The 21,092-nt window shown below is 37.3% G+C and overlaps 2 protein-coding genes across 2 annotated transcripts in view; one reads left to right on the top strand and one right to left on the bottom strand.

Moving 5' to 3' along the window:
* Positions 1-21,092, top strand: part of LOC105395622 (leucine-rich repeats and immunoglobulin-like domains protein 3) — a 76,155-nt gene that overhangs the window by 9,264 nt on the left and 45,799 nt on the right. The window lies entirely within an intron of this gene.
* LOC105381977 (lysozyme) overlaps positions 19,327-21,092 on the bottom strand; it is a 30,278-nt gene continuing 28,512 nt past the window's right edge. Inside the window, exons 5-6 of the mRNA XM_048631142.1 lie at positions 20,263-20,562; positions 19,327-19,396 (exon numbers count right to left, since the gene is read on the bottom strand). Coding sequence (XP_048487099.1) covers positions 20,429-20,562 — 134 coding nt within the window. The 3' untranslated portion in view covers positions 19,327-19,396; positions 20,263-20,428. The remainder of the gene's footprint in view (positions 19,397-20,262; positions 20,563-21,092) is intronic.

The raw sequence follows: 21,092 nt of genomic DNA, 5'->3' as shown, positions 1-21,092 counted from the left end.
TTAGTTGGTAATATCCTGATGATCTGTTAAATGTACTTCAATGTTGCAGAAGTAGTCATAAAGCTAGCCTTTTCCGTTTAGAAGTAATTTTGTGCTTTTCTCAGTGGAACCTTTTCATTGCCGTAGGTGCTGCCCGAGTAATCGCTAAAAAGTAGACTACTTACACATTTGTGTCTACATAATGTGTAAAATTAAATAGTTTCGAACGAATTTCAGTAGAGCAAAAGATTTTCCCATTTCCGTCTCTAATAAAGGACAAATAAGCTACTTTTTATCCCGGAAATCCCAAAGCATTTTCTTTAAAACGTTGCGACGGGAAGCTTGCAGTATTCTATTAGTAGGTACATAATTATTAAAATTTTGATAGCTCCAGATATCATTACAAACATATCCAAATATATCCAACATCATTCTAACGGACAAAAACATTCATTGACTGTTTTTTACTCACATACCTACCTAACTCATTGAACCGCAGTGAAATCTCCCTTGATCGATGAATGCCCGCCTACACGGTACTACAGAGTGTAGTGTATGTTAGTATAACTACTATAGTAGCATTAGCGGCTGTAGTAGTGTCGAATGCGGGCAAAGGTAATGATAATCAATGCAGCTATTATTTTGTTGGAATGCATCTTTAACATGGTTCTAGGTAAATACTGTAAAATTATTGGGGATTTGCGACTCGTATAGCTATTTAATTCGTACACGTACGGATACATTCTCTTATCGCATTCGCAGACTAATTAGGTACCTAATATTAAGGGTCTGCAATAGGGAATCGAGGGTTGGCATTGTCATAGAATTATGTAGTAAATGATGCTCTACAGCCTTGAAAAAAATCACACAGGTAGTTGAAGAGTCTAGCTAGGTGCTGAATCATTCGAATTTAAGTAAATGATTATGGATAACTGTAAATTAATTTCAGAATATCAAGAAAAACCAGTCAATCACACTCCCGTATTGTAACAACTGTGTCGTAATTATAAAGAATTTTCATATGATTTTTATCATATTATAAAGTTAAAGGCTTGGACTAGGCGCTAAATACCTTGTTTTTTAATAAACACACACTTTTTTTGTGTAAATTAATCCCAAACTTGAGCAATTTTTTTCCCTCAAATCTTCATACAAATATCTATGGCGGCTTTCTGTGTTATAAAATCATAAACACAAGTGACGTTTGACTCAGTTGGCCGCTGGCCTCCAAAGAAGGGTCACGTCGGTTTAGGTAGCACTGACAGCTCGCGATCTTATCGTGTACAGATACAAAATCACTGCACATTGGTTGTCATTGCACTTTTTCAACTTTTATGACACCAACATAATTTGATTTGAAATTGAGGAAGCATAATTCTTCCAGTATATTCAATACATTAAATTAAATTAGATAGTGTGCAATATTCTCGTGACATAACAGTCTCGTAAAGGTCTGATGAGGAGCAGGAATATAGCGAATGGATCTCAGTGATGACAATACGCACGAACATTAGGTTAGGGATCAAAAATACAGTCTCTTGATGCTGGTTGAGGTATGGTCTCGTGAGGATCTGATGAGGGCAGTAACACGGTGGTGGCTCAATTTTATTTCAAAGATGTTAATAGCTAAAAGCATCGAGTTTGGGCTATTAAGTATGTTTTTCAGAGAGAGAGAAAGAGATTTTGTTTTTCCTCTGGATGTGTTAGGTTTACTGGGTTTACTAAGTTCATTCTGTTAATGGCATCAAGTTGTTATGTGTTCATAAGTAATAATTATTTATTAACAAAATGCTGTTGATTCTCCACGAAAATGTAAAAATAAAAATAAAATAAATAAAAATAAATTCGTAACGTAAAATTGTCAATGACGGAATTTCTTCTATAGACAGTAGCCACAAAAAAAACAAACGATAGATGGCGTGATTTGAAGATAAAGATACATTTTTTCGACACATAGACAGCAACAACAAAAAAAATACAGATTTAAAGAAAAGAAACACATACTTATACAAAACAACAAAGAAAAAAAAAGGATACACATCAAAATAACTGGAAAAAATATAAGCCCCAATTTACTTGTGTGGGACAGGGAGTACCATAATATTTTTTTTGGGGTACTCCCCATCTATGCGAAATATAAGCTTGATATCTTTACCCGTTTCTGAGAAAAAGGGCGGTGACAGACAGTCAGTCAGACAAACGGACAACAAAGAGATCCTATAACGGTTGCTTTTTTTCTTTTGACGTTCGAAACCCTAAAATTAAGTAATAATATTATGCTGCCAAAAAATGTACTTACAGGTATTGAAAAAGCGGTATATAAACAAATTATACCAGCAGAGGGTTCACCATTTAGCTGAATGTTACTTAGAAAACGGCCTTGAGTGGCGGTCAAGTTGGTCCCCGCCTGCGATACTTTCCATTAACATTGGGACTCGTTTTCATGTTTTTAGCGTACAGTCAGGTTTTTAGTTTTTTATAATTGTATTTTTTTATTTGTAACTTTTAAGTTGTTTTTATTTTATGAAATTTTACGTCGGTAGGTAGTTCATGATCATTTTTTATTTCAATAATTTTGGTGTTGTTATTTAAATACCTTCAATATGAATATTTTTGTAATGTGAAAATCAAGTCCTTTCATTTGATACCTTACACGGGAGCGGTGGTAGCTCAGTCGGGTAAGAGCCCGCTTCTCACGCCAGAGATGCGGGTTCGAATCCCGGCGCTGACATGTACCAATGAGTTCTTTTCTGAATTTAAGTACAATGTATACCATCGCTCTTACGGTGAAGGAAAACATCGTGAGGAAACCTGCATATCTAGATTTAGCACATCTAGATATGTGAACCCACCAACCCGCAGTGGACCAGCGTGGTGGGAAATGGTCCAAGCTTAGGAAGGCAGTTTAGACCTTGGGGATATGCACAAAGGTTCCATTCGAGAGAGCCAGGTGCAGGTACTGACACCCCCATAGAGAATAGATACCTTACACGGCAAAGTTGAATTATTATTTTTTCGATCGTCACGTTATGTCCTCAAGAGGGCGCTATGTACATTTTAATGGAACGTCACATAGCCTATAGCCATCGCGCCATCAATACCTCATACATCAAAATCTATCAAGCCGTTTAGGCTACAGGAGGGAACAAAGAAACAGACAAACATACATATATACATACATACAATCAAAAAACATTACCCTCCTCCTTCGGCAGTCGGGTAAAAAGGAGTAAGACAGGGGGTCATTCTGAACTTTTGCTCTACGAGTTTTGGAAATTAACAAAAAAGAACCTTTTTCATAGAAACTTTGTTGGACATGTGACTTTTTACCATGGAAAAGGAATATTTTTTTTCGCGAATTTGCAAATCTCGTAGAACAAAAGTTGTTCAGAATGACCCCTTGAGTCATCCCCTTTTGGCTTAGTATAGCCCTTTTGCGACACTATGTATTTACTTTGCTTTGTCGTCGGGGTTCAGTTGGCTGGAGGATGCCCGAAACTTATTATCTACACTTTAATACTTGTAGTTACCTTTCTACAAGTAAATACCACATTTGTTTGAGAAAGCTAATCGGGTTCCGAGTATAGAGTAAAGTGGCACCCCTATTAATTTCTACTCTTTCCTGGTGCCTACCAGTGTAAGTAAGAATTATACTTACTTACCCTAAAATCACCCAAAATGTACTTGAACATAATTGTCAATCAAGTTGGCGAGTAAAAGTTTATCGACCCACTGTGCAAACTTACATGTGTGCGTGTCACTGCGTGTGCTGTGTGAAGAGCATTGAAAACCCAAAATTGGCGCGGCACGTCACCCTGTACGGGGCCTTAAGGCAAAAGTTTCTAACTTTGTAACAGTTTCACGGAAAAAAGACTGTTTTTTTGGTGAAATTTAGTAACTATGTAGGAAGCTGAACCTGGATTAACATACAGGCAACTTTTGTGGCCGTCTCACAGGATAGGAAGGTAAAAAAAGGTATAAAAATCAGGACTCAATCAGTAGGTATGTTTTAAATTTCAATCGAAGCTTCCAAACCTATCTATCTATGTAGATAATCAACTATATTCTTTGAGTAAGTGCACTGTACCCCTTTTATATCTCTAGTCCATCCATCCAAAGGTTGTTTGGAAGAGATCGCTATAAGCGATGAGACCGCCTTTCGTACCCTAGTTAAGTGTCTATGTAAAATTGTTAATTATGTCTTGGTGTACAAATAAAGAGTACTCTCGTTCACGAAGAAAATCAATAGCCGGACTGGTTTTCTCCATATCATCCAACTTGCGTTCGACATTACACCAACACACACACAATTAGAATGTGTAAATGAGTCTGTATAATGTGGGGATTAGAAGGTATTTAGGTTGAGTCGGCTGCTATCGCTAATTCGACTTATCTTTGCTGCGGCCGAGTGTACGTCTCGCGTAGGTGTTGGGTCCTTCTACAGGGTGCTCTGTTTCAACGCAGAAGGTATAAAGTATCTAGCCACCAACTACAATACAAGACTACTCATCCATAGGCTGATGTGACAAGCAGAAACACCAAAACGCACTGGCCAGCACGGTGTTAAACCATAAACCCTTATGAAGTACGCCAAGTTAGGGGGTTAAAAAAGGAGGCCTATAACAACAACAACAACAACACACGCACTCACGCCTTGTACTAATGTACTCCCTTGCGGGGTAGGCAGAGGTGCATTGCTGCACCCACTTTTCGCCAGAGTGTTATGTTAGTCCCAATGTAATAGGGGGCGGGCCTATTGCCATTTTACGGGCACATCCAAGACCCGAGAACAAATATCTGTGTTTAAACAAATATCTGCCCCAGCCGGGAATCGAACCCGGGACCATCGGCTCAGTAGTCAGGGTCACTAACCACTACGCCATTCGGTCGTCAAATATAAATACTAAATAAATAGTGGGCGATAGAAGGCTGATGATGATGATGCACAGGAGAAAATTGAATTAAAATATTTGCAAAAGCGCGGTTATCGCACCTAACTCAACTGTAGAAAAAAACTTAAGAAATTCTATTAGAACACTTAAATACATGAGGAATAAACCAATAAGGGCGACTTGCACAAACATATTAAATCTAGATTTAGTGTTAAATCTCGATATAAGCCATAAATTTATATGTATTGACGTTTCTCGTTACAAGCTAGTATATTTTAAGAAAAAAAATACAAAAAATCCGACTAGGTAAGTATCAGTAGTAAATTTTAAACCAAACAACTGAATTTTTTAAACTACACTTTATATGCATACATCATTCACTCAGTTGCTCACTAACTAATAAAAATCATTCTGTATATGAATGTTCTCCCTAAGCGAGTGTTTAAAGTACCGCAAGTTGTGATTCATCCTGTGGTTAGGAATTTTCTCTAAAAGGTGGTAAATGATTTTACCCTTTTGGTTATACAGTCATACAGAGGTATTTTGATCAAACATAATAAGTTATTGCAGTTTTGTATTGGTATTGTAGTAAATTAAAAGTGATTCACAATGTCTACACAAGATACCTAGGGCCTTACCACAAAAACTTAGACAGTATTTAACAGGTGTTTAGCGCTGTCAAACGCCTACAAAATCTGACAAATTTCGTTTTAAACAATAGTTAAACAGTGTTTAAACTTTTTTGTGGTAGTAGTACTAACGTCTAAATGTGTGGTTAAAAACAATGCTGTCACTCTCTGTAATTATTATGATTTGGGTGGAATTTCACCAAACGCTAAACGTATTTAGTCGCCTGTCAAATAGTACAAAATTTATTTAAAATTTGATTTACTTAAGTACAATTTAAAATACCTTTAGCGTTTCGTAAAAGTGGCCCTTAGATAGATAGATAGATAGAATATTCTTTATCAAGAATAGATTATACAAAGCTTAAATATAAACACATAGGCACAAAAAGGCGGTCTTATCACTAAAAGCGATTTTTTCAAGACAACCATTAGGTGGAAGAATATTTATGTTCAGATAGGGTCAAGTGTACTAAAGAATAGACTTAGACTTACTAGGTTAAGTGCCAATTTCGCCATAGTGGGATAGAGCATAAACAGGGATTATTGCTTGACTTTTGATACATCTGTCAAGCATTTAATATGGAGATGACGTATAATTGATCAACCTTTCCCTTGTTACGATCTAACCGACTATGGACAATTTGGTGCTTAAGAGCACTGTAAGTATCTATTATTAAGAAATATTATAAATAAATGAACAATAAACAATAATTATAATAAAAAGACAGTGACAGCATGTCTTTTATGCTTCTTTTATGTAGATATAGTGAAACAGACCCTTAACAACATAACCCGTTTTATTTACCATCTTAAAGTTTTCTTTCCAAGCCTCGGTAAGTAAATGCTTGACTGTAAGTAATAACAAAATGGCTTCTCTTTCCCCGGCCGGTGATCCATCAACAGTTAAACTTTATTAGTTACCTTTGAAAGTGTTCTACAAACTGTTACAAACATGATGGATGACGCGGCAAGAAACTGAGATTATGTTATGAAAACTATTTATGTAAGTACTTACTTACTTCCCTATCAGCATCTGGGCATGCACGGAATTCGAACCTGGGTCTAGCTAATTTGGAAGCCTGTTTCTCCGCTATGAAAATGGGGGGCGCTACAAGAATTCAATATAACTTTATTGAATACCTCTTAAAGAGGAAGGTATAATGAATGAGATCACGATAGAATAGAGGTAGAAGGGGAAGGAAAAGGAACTGATTTTGCTAATTTCATTTTGGTTTAATCCTAACTAATATTATAAATGCGAAAGTAACTGTGTCTGTCTGTCTGTCTGTCTGTCTGTCTGTCTGTCTGTTACTCTTTCACGTCAAAACTACTGAACGGATTTGGATGAAATTTGGTATACATACGGTCTAGACCCTGGGAAAGAACATAGGCTACTTTTTATCCCGGAATTCCCACGGGAAAACTTTTTAAGGCGAAGCGAAGCGCGCGGGAACAGCTAGTTTCCTATAATAGATGACAATATTATGGGGATGGATGGGACACGGGTCTTTCAAAGGGAAACATTTTAAGGTACTTACTTATAACAAAAAATCTTATTTATAAGTTGGATACTTACACAATGGCAACAACTTAGCATAACCATTCATCCTAAAAGCCTCAAGAAAGATCACTGGCAAATAAAATACAAATCGTAGTTCTTAATTTATTCCCGCCCGCGCTAAACCGCATTTTGATATAAACATAAACCTAGTCTTCATGTTAAACAAATTTGAACTTTAAGTCCGTACAAAAGAACCTATTTTGCCAAGTTGGGTTGGCGGTTGGTACAATAGGCCATACGACCGTATGGTCAAACCTACGCACCAGTGAATGGGTGCTAAAGTACCTAATAGGTTGACCAAAGTTAAATGTTTTTGGGAATTTTGGTTGTTTTTTTTTTCTATAACTATTGAATACAAAATAAGTAAGTAGGTCTAGGTACATAATTTTATAATGAGTTCAATAACATATATACCTATATACTGAGGTACATGGGGTAATAATAATAATTTTCCTAAATAGTATTGAAAAAGGAAGGAATGTCAGTGTGCATAGAACAGTAGGTTGTTAAATGCACATTAAATGGTATATAAGCCGCATAATGTAAATCCTAATCCTAACTTATATTATAAATGCGAAAGTAACTGTGTCTGTCTGTCTGTCTGTTACTCTTTCACGCCAAAACTACTGAACGGATTTGAATGAAGTTTGGTAAGTATACATATGGTCTAGACCCTGAGAAAGAACATAGGCTACTTTTTATCCCGGAATTCCCACGGGAAAACTTTTTAAGGTGAAGCGGAGCTCGCGGGAACAGCTACTTTATATTATAAATGCGAAAGTAACTGTCTGTCTGTCTGTTACTCTTTCACGCCAAAACTACTGAACGGATTTGAATGAAATTTGGTATACATACGGTCTAGACCCTGGGAAAGAACATAGGCTACTGTTTATCCCGGAATTCTCACGGGAAAACTTTTTAAGGCGGTGCGAAGCGCGCGGGAACAGCTAGTCATTTATAAATATCAATTGAATTGTAAAATTTACTATAAGTAAATAACAAAATGATGGGCACCCTGTATGTGTGGGCATGAATGGAGTCGACTCACTACGCAACGGCCAATCTACATTTTTACGACCACATTCTGTCTAAGAGAAAATGTTGTCTGGAAAACAGATTTTTTTAAAGTTGTTATTACTTATACAATATTTCAAAACTACTAGTTTTTCTACTTCCATGGTTATAAGATAGTAAAAACATAAAGAGAAAATAAAAAGCAAAGGAATACATAACTTAGAAAAGAAGTAGGCAGCAGTATTAAGTATCTATTAGACTTTCAATAGATAAATTGCTTAATTTACCTTATAGTTATAGTTACTCAAAATGTTGACAACAAGCCACCTGTTCTCAAATGTTACAGTCTGCCTACTGGTTACTCACGGCACAGGCTTAGCCTAGTGTAGTTAGTATAGTTTTTTTTAATCTGGTCCAAATAATTTACAACTTTATTATATCCATAACATTTATTAAGATAACCTGTGTAAATATTTTGGCTAAATAATCATTTTTTCATTTTCATAGAAAAAGGGAGGGTAACCAGTGCCTATTCGCCAGTGCGACCTAAAAGATCTATTGTGACTCCCCTTGCCTTGCCGAGTATATCTCACTCTCCAGGTCCAAGTCTTTTGTAAAAACCTGACGATCTTACCTGGAGGAAGAGACCTGACATCTATGGGGGCTAATTTCTAGCCGCCCAAGATTCTGTTTCTCTTGTAATGACGGCCTCATATTCACAGAGAATATGTATTGAGTGTTTCGTCCTCTTCATCGCAGAAATTTAATTTAACTCAGCTTCCGTAACATTTTATAAAAAAAACGCTTATTTAAATAAACTAAGTATAAAGATGTTTTAAATTTAATAGAATTATGTTTATAAGAATCCAATATTTTTTCTAAGCTTTAATAAAATCAATTAAGCACGCCAAAACATTTGAACAGGACACTTTTAAAAGAAAAAAAGTAATAAAAATGGCATAAAATAGTAGTTTGTATAAAGTAGGTGTACGAAATGATACACGACCCCCTGTGGATTTGTGCGCAATAAATGTCACAAAATATTTGCTGTACTAAATAACGTTACTGTTAAAATTCTAGGTATATTCAGGTGAAAATATTTCGTTTATTACTATTTAAAACGGGTTATCAATATAATTGAATAGGATATTCTATACGTACGTACCTAACCTTTCTAATGTCAAAGTTATTCTAATTAGGGCTTTGTTTTTTCTATAAATGTAGGTACATAGGTAGGTGTAATTATTTTAATTACTAACCTAGGTACGTACTTACCTATATATGTATTTCTGTTACATAAATCAAAAAAAGTGTGCAGAAATTTCAGATAACTTTATTAAATGTATGAATTACTGTCCTCATTATCTTTCGCACTACCTATCACTTTCTCCACAACGCCCAAGGTTAACTGGAAGAGAATGCTTTTAGCATTTAGTTCGCCTATGTACAAATTGATATGTGCAATAAATAATTTAATATTAATAATAATTACTATGAATGCAACAAGTTCCTACCAACCAAACTTTCTATCTCACTATTCTCACTGTAGGTATAAAAGGGCAAACTTAATGAAAAATATTCAAGAATGCAGTGAGCCCAGTCAGGCAATATAAAAAACAAAAACACGTGGCGCTTCCAAAACGATTCGATCTCTTATCACCAGGTGCTAAAGGCTAATAACATAATTTAATCCCAAGCGATACCATTAGGCCACTGTACTCATTCATACTCGTCATTCAAATTAACTTGACCCTTGGGCCATCGGTAGAACTGATCAGAAATCGTCTTTATATCTTTGTGATTCGAATGGTGGGGCTATGTATGCGGGGGTCAAGAGTGTTGTTATACGTTGTATGTCGGTTGTGTGTCATTGTAGCAACCCACGCGTGGTGGGCGGTTGTTGAGACTTTCCAACTTAAGACTGAATAGTTTGTTTGTGGTCTGTTTCAATTAGATTTACTACATATTATTAATTTCAGTCCTTGAATATGGAATGATTACTAAACAGATTTGTAAATAGACGAACTTAATCAAGCAGTATATAATATACTGATTAATACTAGTCAACTAAGCAGTCCCTTCAATTTTTTTTAAAATTTATGTTGTGGAGTAAGGGCTATAGGTTCAGGAAAGATTTTAAGTTTATCAAAATACTTATAAAGAAAAAATAATGTACTAACTAAAGTTATGTAAGTCAAATGTATGTACCTGCAGAGGAAAATATTTGCTTATCACAGTTAGGCAAACCGGTTTACTTATTTATAAATGCCAAGACTTGCAAGATGTGATAGAGTGTTTTAATTTATCGATTTATTTATCTAATCTTATCAAACCTATCAATATCGAATAGTGAAAAAGCTCGTTTGCTGTCACTTATGCACTAATCATAGAATATTTTAGAGTGATTAACAGCTACATAGATTACGCTGAATAGAAGACTAATTGCGATACAGATCAGCATGGTACTTAAATATTAAAAGATGGTATTTAACAGTGAGTATATTCCTCATTTTTATCCGCCCCGTATACTATACTACTGTACTTTACTTACTTTGAAAGTTAAAATGCACGAAAATACCTATAAGACGTCCCAAAAAGTCTTAGCAAAACTTCTTAGCAACTTGATGAATATATCAGTCAACCTTCAAGAGGCAGGCTCTTTGTGATACCATGTTCATCTGCCTATATGTATGTATAAAAACTCATACGCCGTCGTATCCTTATACGATATCGAATTAACACACAATCGGGTGCACGGGCCATGCTCAAAGGGCGACGGCGGGGAAAGAAGGGGTAAGCAGCGAGCGGGGGAGGGATTGCTCCCTCTATGGCTTGGGATGAAATGTGACGAGATGATAATAGGCATTGTCTCTGGTTGCAAGGATGAAAGTGAGTGTTTTGTATGAGTCAAAGATCTTAGATCTTGTCAGATTGCAGTTAAGATGGATGGGATCAAGAATGTGGATGAATTTTGTTTTTAGTTGATGACGTTCGGATTTTACTCTTACATTCACGAGCGGAGCTTTCTGGGTCTACCACGTTTGGAAAAAATGGGCGGCGAATTCCACAATGTGAAGACGGATGGATTGTGGATTCAATCCACAGATGACTTCCGAAGTTGAAGAGGAGTGATAGGTAACAACCCTTACATGCCGGAATTCAAACCTGATTCAAACCTGTGGAATGTCGCGAAGCCCCTCACTAAAGGTATATCTCACACGTATATCTCATAAAAAAAAAAAAAAAAAACACGCACTCACGCCTTGTACTAATGTACTCCCTTGCGGGGTAGGCAGAGGTGCATTGCTGCACCCACTTTTCGCCAGAGTGTTGTTTTAGTCCCAATGTAATAGGGGGCGGGCCTATTGCCATTTTACGGGCACATCCAAGACCTGAGAACAAATATCTGTGTTTAAACAAATATCTGCCCCAGCCGGGAATCGAACCCGGGACCATCGGCTCAGTAGTCAGGTCACTAACCACTACGCCATTCGGTCGTATATCTCATATTTGTGCAATAAAGTATTAAATAAATAAATAAATGTATCAAAGCGTCAACCTATCGGTATTGTACGTATCGCATCAAACGGATTGTCATAAATGTAATGGAGAAACTGCGTCGGCAATGCCGATGAAGTGGACGCACTTGTGTCAATTTCTATACAAAGAATACTGAATGCCTTGTGTCCGTTACGTACAAAGCCGAAGGGTGAACGTTTACCTTAAAACAGCAGTTTTTCAGTTTACAGACAGCAAAAATCTTGTCCATTTTGCAATTTTATTTTCAGCTACACTAAAACCTTTTCAGGTATTATCAGCGTAACAGTTAAAGCTAGTTTGCAAAAAGGATTGTTGTTTTGTTTCAGTTGGACCCGCGTATCTTTAGAATGATCTCGAACTTTGAAACAGGGATTGAGCTTTTTCAGGCGGGACTTAAAAAGCTCTGGATTGCCAAGTACACAAGGCTGCAAGTTGAGTCAAATATTATCTTGATCGGGTACAATTTTACGGGGAACCCTTGGTTTATAAACATAGATAAATAACCTATTGTCTAAAAGTTAACTTAGAATGTGGCAGTATTGTTAATCTCAGTGAATAATTTAGTTGGTACTGAAAGTAAGTTTGTCTTTTATAACATTTGGAATGATGTTGTAGCTCTATATTGTATTTTGTTCTTCTTATCGTGAAGGTGACCCACTTCGTTTAATCATTGTGCTGAAAGAATTAGCTAGTTAGTGTCAGTTGCTGACTGCGCGGGGTGCGCCAGACATAAAGCTGTTCCAAATTGGGTGAACCAGGTAGGAATGCGGTCGGGTTGAATTGTTTTGTCATTAAAAAAGGTTCAGGTCTTCAAAACCTTTTCCTTAATTTTCTAATTTCTCAGGGAATTTCTAACTTTGGTAAAGTTCTACAAATACAGGGTGCATACTAAATACAGGATGTCGCAAAAATATAACCTATTAAGCCGAAAGAGGATGACTCTAGAGGAGATTCTGACGACTTTTGAATATTATCGACTTAGTATACCACTTTTGCAACACCCTGTATGTACTTTAATTTGTTCGGTGAAAAGATCGCGATGTCCGAGTGACTTGTAAACTTTTCTTTGTTTTTACACAATTGTTCCGATTGAACGTCGGAGGTCTGTAAGTAAATGGAAATGTTAAAGTCTCTCCTTTGTCTTAGGTAATTAAGTAAATTAAATAATTTTATATGATGAAAACATAGAAAATGTTATTTCGCAAATTAACGATAATGTACATAAATAAGGATCTAAGTACTTACTTGTTTTTTTTTTAACTTCGCTATGTGCGGTGATTATTGTCACTTTGTGGCGTAGCTATTTTCTCTCCAATTGTAATTAGTAGTTTTTCTGACGTACATATTTCATCCTTCATCAGTAAAAATATCTAGCGTAAACAAGGAAAGTACCGACTTTCGCTAAACAAAAAAAAAGACGAAAAATTCAATTTTAACTTTGGTGCACGAAATATTTTTACGAGTACGCATCGAAACAAAACATCTCGTTAGTCTTCCGAGATTCCTTCGCAACGTCCGCCGGAGGTATGGCAGGAATCGATTGCAAAAAATCGAATCGGCCAATCGATTCGAGTCATCGACCCGTCAAGACGTGGGAATCCTGGCTGTATGACATTACCGACTTGTATTGTCGCATTGTTCTTTTTTCAAAATCTGTCACCAAATGAACTTGAACCTCCATTACTGGTTTAAATACCCTTTTTTGGTCGGTTTTGTTGGTTTATGCGATGAGTAAAGTGCTTTTGTATGCTGGCCGTGTGCATTTTTGTTTTGAAGATGCGTAATAATTTTACGGATTTGGATCAAGTTATGATCTGGTTATTATTACGGTGAGGAGATTGTATTAGTCTGGACTTCTTATTTCTCATACTTGAAACCATGACCTATGTATCTGACTAACGATTGAAAGTACCTATGTGTTAGGACTTTCAGCGCGTGTATCGTAGAATACCAGAATACTTTACACAACCAAACTCGGAATTCTCTAGACCGTAATGCGCCCGCTGACCATAACCTCCATATTTGTATTATGGCATATACTTTTTTGTTCCTCGCAGTCGTCATCGATCGTCACTGTAGTGTTGAAGTAAATTGAGCATGTCACTAAGTTATCGGAAGGAAATGTATGTTAAACTGAAACATAAATTATTCATTAAGTATGTATAAGCATTTACCATTATGTGGTAGGTAGTAAGTAGTATCTGATATATAAGACATAATAAGGGGCCGTCCATTAATCACGTGAGGCTTAAAGGGGGGGGAGGGGGTACTGAAAACCTCACGAAACATCACGAGGGGGGAGGGGGGGTTCTCGTTAGACATCACGTGTATTTATTTTTTGTCAAAAATTAGGTATTTCTGAACCGATATTTTGCACGGCGCAAAAATTTTAACGATTTGTAGTATGACCTATTCAAAAATTGCCTTTACATAGACTTCCAAAAAAATACACGTGATCCAGGGGGGGGGGGGGGAGGGGGGGGGTTGGTCCCAAACCTCACCAAATATCACCAGGGGGGAGGGGGGGGGGTCAAAAAATGAGAAAAAAGACCTCACGTGATTAATGGACGGCCCCTAATATTATTTTGTGGTTGGCAATAAAGTATTTAATAACATAACCGATTATTATAAGCGCGTACCCTTTAACCCCGCATGTCCTACGAACCTCAGCCCTAGCCTTAAGTTACTCCGCGGCAGAATACGCATGCCCAGTATGGAACAACTCGGCTCACGCTGGGAAGGTGGACACCGCGCTTAATGAGACCTGTCGGCTGGTTACAGGCTGCTTAAAACCAACTCCGACTGATAAGCTATACCTGCTCGCTGGAATAGCACCGCCAGCGGTTCGCAGACAGGCCGCTGCGGCCAAAGAGCGCTGGAAACAACTGAACGACTTGCGCCATCCTCTGTATGGTCATGTTCCAGTGCAGCAGCGCCTTAAATCACGCAGAAGCTTCGTCACAACCGAACCGCTGACTAACGAGACAGCGCAGGAGTTCAGGTTGAGCCGTTGGAGAGCCGATACTTCCCACTTACGTCAGTTTGTCCAGCCAGCCGAGGAGCTGCCTGCTGGAGGGGGTGAAGAGTGGTCTGTATGGAAAACTCTAAACCGCCTCCGGGCTGGCGTTGCCCGGACGAAGGACAATTTAAGGCGATGGGATATGCTCCCAGCCAATGCCAGCACTCTATGCAGTTGCGGAAGCCTCCAGACAACGTCACACCTTATAGAGTGTCCTAATGCCCCAAAATGCAGTCAAGGAGACCTGATGAAGGCCAATGATCTCGCAATAAGAGTAGCAAAACACTGGAGGAAGCTAGCTTAGTGCATTTTACACGATAGAAGAAGAAGACCCTTTAACTGTGGGTATCTTTTACAGGAACAAACTTTACTGCTAAGGTTTTTTAAATTATTGGAAAAACCTTTAAATTTGTATTCAATGACAAATTATATAAGCTTCCATTGTAACAGATAACAAACTATATTAGCATACTAAAACCCATTGTGTTGTGTTGTAACATTGACAGACGTTGTAATGGCATACTTAATAATAGCTTTAGTGCCAATTTCTCCACATCAATTTTGACACATCTGTCAAGAATTTAGTATGGAGATGACGTATATCAACCAATACCTGCTTACGATTTAACCGACTATTGTGAAATTGGAGCTTACCGATCTAGCATTCAAATATTTTAATATATTAAAATGGAATTTCTGAGTTTTTAGTCACGTGTTATAATCAGTCAATAATACTAGATATGATATAATACGGTATTTACCTAGATGAGTTAATAATTTATTATGGTTCTTATAAGTACACGAAGAAAATCAAAATTAGGTATCTGAAATAAATAATTTACACGTAGGTACATTAATTTGTTTGCAATTACAGTTAATGAAGTCTTCCTTCATCGGCGATGTCCGCTGATTAATCTTTTAATCATTCGAGAGCAGGGGATCGATGTTTTTAAATCGGAATATTCGAGATCATTTTGTTTGTGAGTTAATTTCCGGTGCATTGTGAAGGATTTCTGCCGTGGGAGCGGAATTACATCATTGGATTATTAAAATGTGCAAACAACAACTGCTTTCAATTTAATTTGTGATAAGATATAATTTTTGTAAGTTACAATAATATAATATACATTCTTAAGGGGTAGTTAGTTTAAGATTTTACACTGAAATGTTATTTTATTAGCAAGTTTCCTTAAAAAATAACCTATAACTCTCCCAAAAATTTACAAAGTATTATTGTTCGAGCTCCTGAACATTCTTACGTTATGTTTTAAAATTCAGTGTTTTTTTTCCTATTTCATTTTTTTTACTCACACTGCGGTCAATTACCCCACCATTATAATGCACCTAACATTAACCCCTCGAGCGCTCTACAAATTTTTAATATCGCTCAAACTTTTCGTTTAACTCTAGGCACCATGAAATTCGGAACGGGTTTTCATAAGCTGGTAACTGTACAAGTAGTGAAATAAAACTACCACTAGCCACTGTAATATCCGGCCTTTGAAACCCGTAACGAGAATCATACAGGAGCACTGAAAGTTACAGGCTCAGATGAAATTTTGACGGGCTTCTATTGATGGTTTTTGAAAACGTTCCGTTTCGATACATATAGTGTACCTTTCGTGAACTTGTTTTAATAATCCTGTTAATCATGTGTGTTAGAATACTCCACACCAAAATTTATAAAAGTTGGTCCAGCCGTTTCTCCGTGAAAAGCTGCAGCATTGTCATTCAGATAGTGGTCCTGTTAGTTAGCCCTAGACTGTACCAATACCAAATTATATACGAAATATCGTTAAAAATATTCAAGCCATAGGCAGCACAGCAGTTGAGATGAGACAACGTCTTTTGCCGCCATATTCTAAGTCCATCGGATAGAAAATGCGAATTTTCCAATCGTTGCACTCTCGCCATATGCTGCCTGCCCGGAGACGACCCTGCCTTGCAGAGAAGTTGCAGGTTCTAATCTAAATACTTACTAGGTATAGTACTATCATACTACTACTACTACTACCCACCTGATTCTAGGTACAATTGAGCTTGCAAATCCCTCCTTTTATGTTTTACGCTATTGTAGTGCTAGAAAATAAGTAGGTACTGTATTTTATTGTGTCATTTGTTTAAAACGTAAAGTTAACACCGGTCTGGTAAAACTAAACAACCTATTATAGGGCTACCCTGTATAATATAATAGGTAATAAGTTGTTACTTTGCTATTTTTTTCAGTTTCAATCATTTAGTGATGTTGTAGAAGTTCCAAAACGGTTTTTCATGAATTCATCGAGAGACTCGTAAATTATGTTCAGATATTCAAAAGTAAGAAGTAAATTTTTCATAATAATTGTCAAGGGATCTGAACTTCGTTAGATTATGAACGAACATAAACTTTACATAATGTATTCAAAGCCTCCTTTTATTTATAAAAAAAACGAGCACTGATGTTCGTATCAGAAAATTTAAAAAGTCTGTTTTTATATTTATGTGTTCAAAAGAGCGGCTACCCTTAAAAGCTTCTGGGGGTCGCTCTACACAACGGAAAACTTAGTTTATCTTCTATGTTCTACGTGAGTCTTGAGTCTTATAGCCGCGAGCACAGGATTCGAAACCTCCGTTTACGTTGCGTATCGTCAAATGTCACTGTCAAAATGTAAGGCAAAGTTAATTCCAAAAGTGACATTTGTTTTTTCCATATGTTAGGTGGAATTTCACTAAACGCTAAACGTATTTAGTAGCCTGTTATACGTCTGTCAGTTAGTACAAAATGTATTTAAAATTTGATTTAAATACGTTTAGCGTTCGGTAAAAGTGACCCTTCGTGTAGATTCGAAAATAGTATCGAAACCTGTGATCGCACCTCTGATTGCATGACAGCTCTCGTTCGTTCGTTAGTTCGTCAAGGTAGAGTGACCCTGCTGTATCCTGTAAATGGATTACAGGAAATACATTGCACCTCTTTGTCGGACAAAGGAGGTAGTTCAATTTAGCAAAGCGGCACTTTAAAAATTACTAGCCATTGTTACCGTACCTATACATATTAGGTGTACTGTTGTTGGTATCCCTATTATAATGCATTCTACATCTACACTGATATTATGAAGAGAAAAGATTTGTGCGTTTACTATAAACCGTACAATATCAACCGTTTAATTAAAATAGGAAGCCAAACCTGTGTTTTAAAAAATATATCTCCATTACTATTAAATTTTGTTTATAATGATTAATGATATACGAACCTTTTACTAGTATAATGCTTTGTGACCAGCGTGTCACCATCACATTGCAACCTCAAGGGTAACACCAAGTCCTTAGAGTCAAATAAACGCTGCCTTTGTCCACATTAAATGAACAAGTTAAAACTATCAAAGTACAAAACAAACTCAATACTAAGTTCAGCATGTAGCCTTCAGAAGTTCAGTGAGTGCATATCATTGGCCGGCCCCTGCGGGTTTCGTTATAGCAACAATGTGCAGCGAGGGTAATTTAGCGGAACAAATTCACCAGGCGTTACGCCATGTCCAGCGCTAATGTTTACTAGATTGCATTTTAAAATGAGATTGCGGCAATCTGATTTAACTGGGCTCCAGCAATAGAAACTATCTGTTTGCACACGACTTTTAATGAATACCTGATAAAGGAATATTGTGTTTGCTTGCACGAGTAGCTATCTTAGCTTAGAGTATTTATTTATCTTCTGATGCTCGGTTTATTTACCCTACCTATAGGTATTAATATGTGCTTTTGGAGATACCCTTTTTTAATAATAAGGTAGGTATATTATTTACATGGAGATAATGTAACTACCTAATATCAAAATTTCTAATTTACGCAAAGTAGGAAATCCCAGAGCTAGGTGCTTACTTGTTAAGTACCTAATAATTTTAGGAATATACTTACTGGAAATTAAAATGTTTCGATAAATTTCTAACTTTTATTAATGTTTATAAATGGTTATACAAAACATAGTTACAAATATAAAAAACTAAAACTAGACTAACATACGCCTATTGATGGATAAAATATGATCTTACATCTATGGCAGTGTTACTTTAGACTTAACTAGTTAGGTATCTGAAATTATTAATAACTAACTTAGTAGGCTAGGTAAATAAAAATAAAATATACTTAGTAAAAGCTAAACCCTAAAAATACACTTATTATTTCCTTTTTCTTCTTAATTCCTCAACATTGGAAAAGCGCTGGAATCCGAAGGATTCAAATTTATTATAATTCTGAATCAGAATTTCTGATAAAGTTTTGTCAACCCTTATAGTTATAGAGTATCTCTGTCTCAGAACAGCTGGAATACCGATCCGAACGAAATTTAAAAGCCGTTAAAAGCCCTTTCCATATTTTCCATGTCTGGAAAAGAAGAAAAAGAAATATTTATCTATACGTACCAATTAGGTACCAATTAAACTTTTTTGTAATGAACATCTTTGTGACTTCTTCGCCAAAGTTGGTCTCAACGATACAGTTTTACAGTAATTTCTTTGATGAAAGTTTGGCTTCTTTGATGGTGACCTGGCAATTCTCACCTATCTGTAATCTTGTGAAGACGAACTAATTGATAACACTAGTATTACACCACTGACACGCAACTGAAGGCCTAGTACGGGACGCAAGACGCTCACGTCAAGATGTGACCAAAGTATTCCATACTCCCTCTGGAAGCCGCATGATGTGATCTTTCACGCGCCACGCAAATCTTTTGTCACGCCTTGGCTTGCGCGTCTTGCGCCCCGTGCGAGGCCTTCTGGAAGACCTACGACTAGGGAATACAAGCCCGGGATCCCGCTCCCCGGGATCCCGGGATCCCGGTCATTTTCCAGTCCCGAAATTTTTGGGATTAAAATTTGCCAATCCCGGGATTTTCGGGATTGACAAAAAAGGGTAAATTAGTATGTAAGGGTATTCTCGTAGCTTTGTTGTCATTAGTTAAATGTCAAATGATTGTTTTCTACCCGTGTGACGTCACAGATGTGATAATTTATAAACAAATATGGCTGACACCGTTTTCGCCTCTTTATGAAAAATAGAACTTTTAAGTTAAAGTTTTGCAATTGGCAAAGGTGGGTCTACGCGAGACCTACAAGCCTCGAACGAGCGCACTGCGAACATTTCGTTCGTTGCTCGGCTGCGTTCCGCCTGTTGTCGGTTTTTTGACGAACAGAAAGGGTTTTGCTTCGCGCTCGCAGTGTTTGAGGACAGTGATCGTTGTAGGTTCGTTGTACATACGTCCACACCTGACACCGTGAACGACGAAACCTTGAATGGCTCCGCTCATGCTCGGTTCGTCTAGCGTAGACCCACCTTAGGTCCAAAAAAATAATAGATTATTTTGTTTGGTCTAATAGAGAAATTATTAATCATATTAGACCTACTTTAAAAAAGAGTCAAGTAGCCTATTGTTTATCTTTTTTTAAGAAGTATATTTTTTTTTCAACTAAGTATGGTCTGACAAAGTTAAATTATAAATACTGTGTCTCCAATAAACCTAAAAACGTTGATTCGTTAGACGTGTTTTTGTTTGTGACCTTAATCCCGGGACTATCCCGGGATCCCGGGATTGTCTTCATCCAGTCCCGAAATCCCGGGATCCCAAATAAAGGCCGGGATTGTATTCCCTACCTACGACCGATAACTGCCTCCGAGAGCCAGTCTATCACACATATTTAATCAAATCATTACTTGACTGGTAATTTGGTAGTAAACATTTCAGTACAGAGGTGTATGTTTCGTCACGCGTCTCCATAGTTCTACAGATAGGCAAGAAGCGGCCTCCCACTGTCGTGTCCTAACACCGGGACAGGTCGGGTAGGTTCTTGTCCTTGCAGTGGGCGTGGGACGCCGGCCAGCCCTTGAAGCCGAGTCTGTCGTACACCCGCTTGGCGCACCTCACGTCGTCAGCGAGGTCTTCGTTCAGGAGATCTGGAAATTAGAGGGTTTCTTGTATGAAGAAGAATTTCTGGTAAGAGAGATGCGGTTTCGAATCCATGGGCTGACATGTGCCAATGGGTTAAGTATTTGGAATTTAGTTACAATTTAAGTATATATCATCGCTCTTATGGTGAAGGAAAACATCGTGAGGAAAACTGCACATCTAGATTCTAGATGACATTGTGTACCCTAATTAAGTGCATAGTACTCATTCAAAAAAGGCGATACGTCTCGCGACCTGTATGTTAAAAAATAGATATATGTTATTTGTTGTATACTCGTATATTATGACGACCGAATGGCGTAGTGGTTAGTGACCCTGACTACTGAGCCGATGGTCCCGGGTTCGATCCCCGGCTGGGGCAGATATTTGTTTAAACACAGATATTTGTTCTCGAGTCTTGGATGTGCCCGTAAAATGGCAATAGGCCCGTCCCCTATTACATTGGGACTAACCTAACACTCTGGCGAAAAGTGGGTGCAGCAATGCACCTCTGCCTACCCCGCAAGGGAGTACATTA

This window comes from Plutella xylostella, chromosome 28, assembly GCF_932276165.1.
Source record: "Plutella xylostella chromosome 28, ilPluXylo3.1, whole genome shotgun sequence".
In the NCBI taxonomy this organism is placed as follows: domain Eukaryota; kingdom Metazoa; phylum Arthropoda; class Insecta; order Lepidoptera; family Plutellidae; genus Plutella; species Plutella xylostella.
Note: the sequence above shows the minus strand (reverse complement) of the source record. Positions and strands in the feature narration are given on the sequence as shown.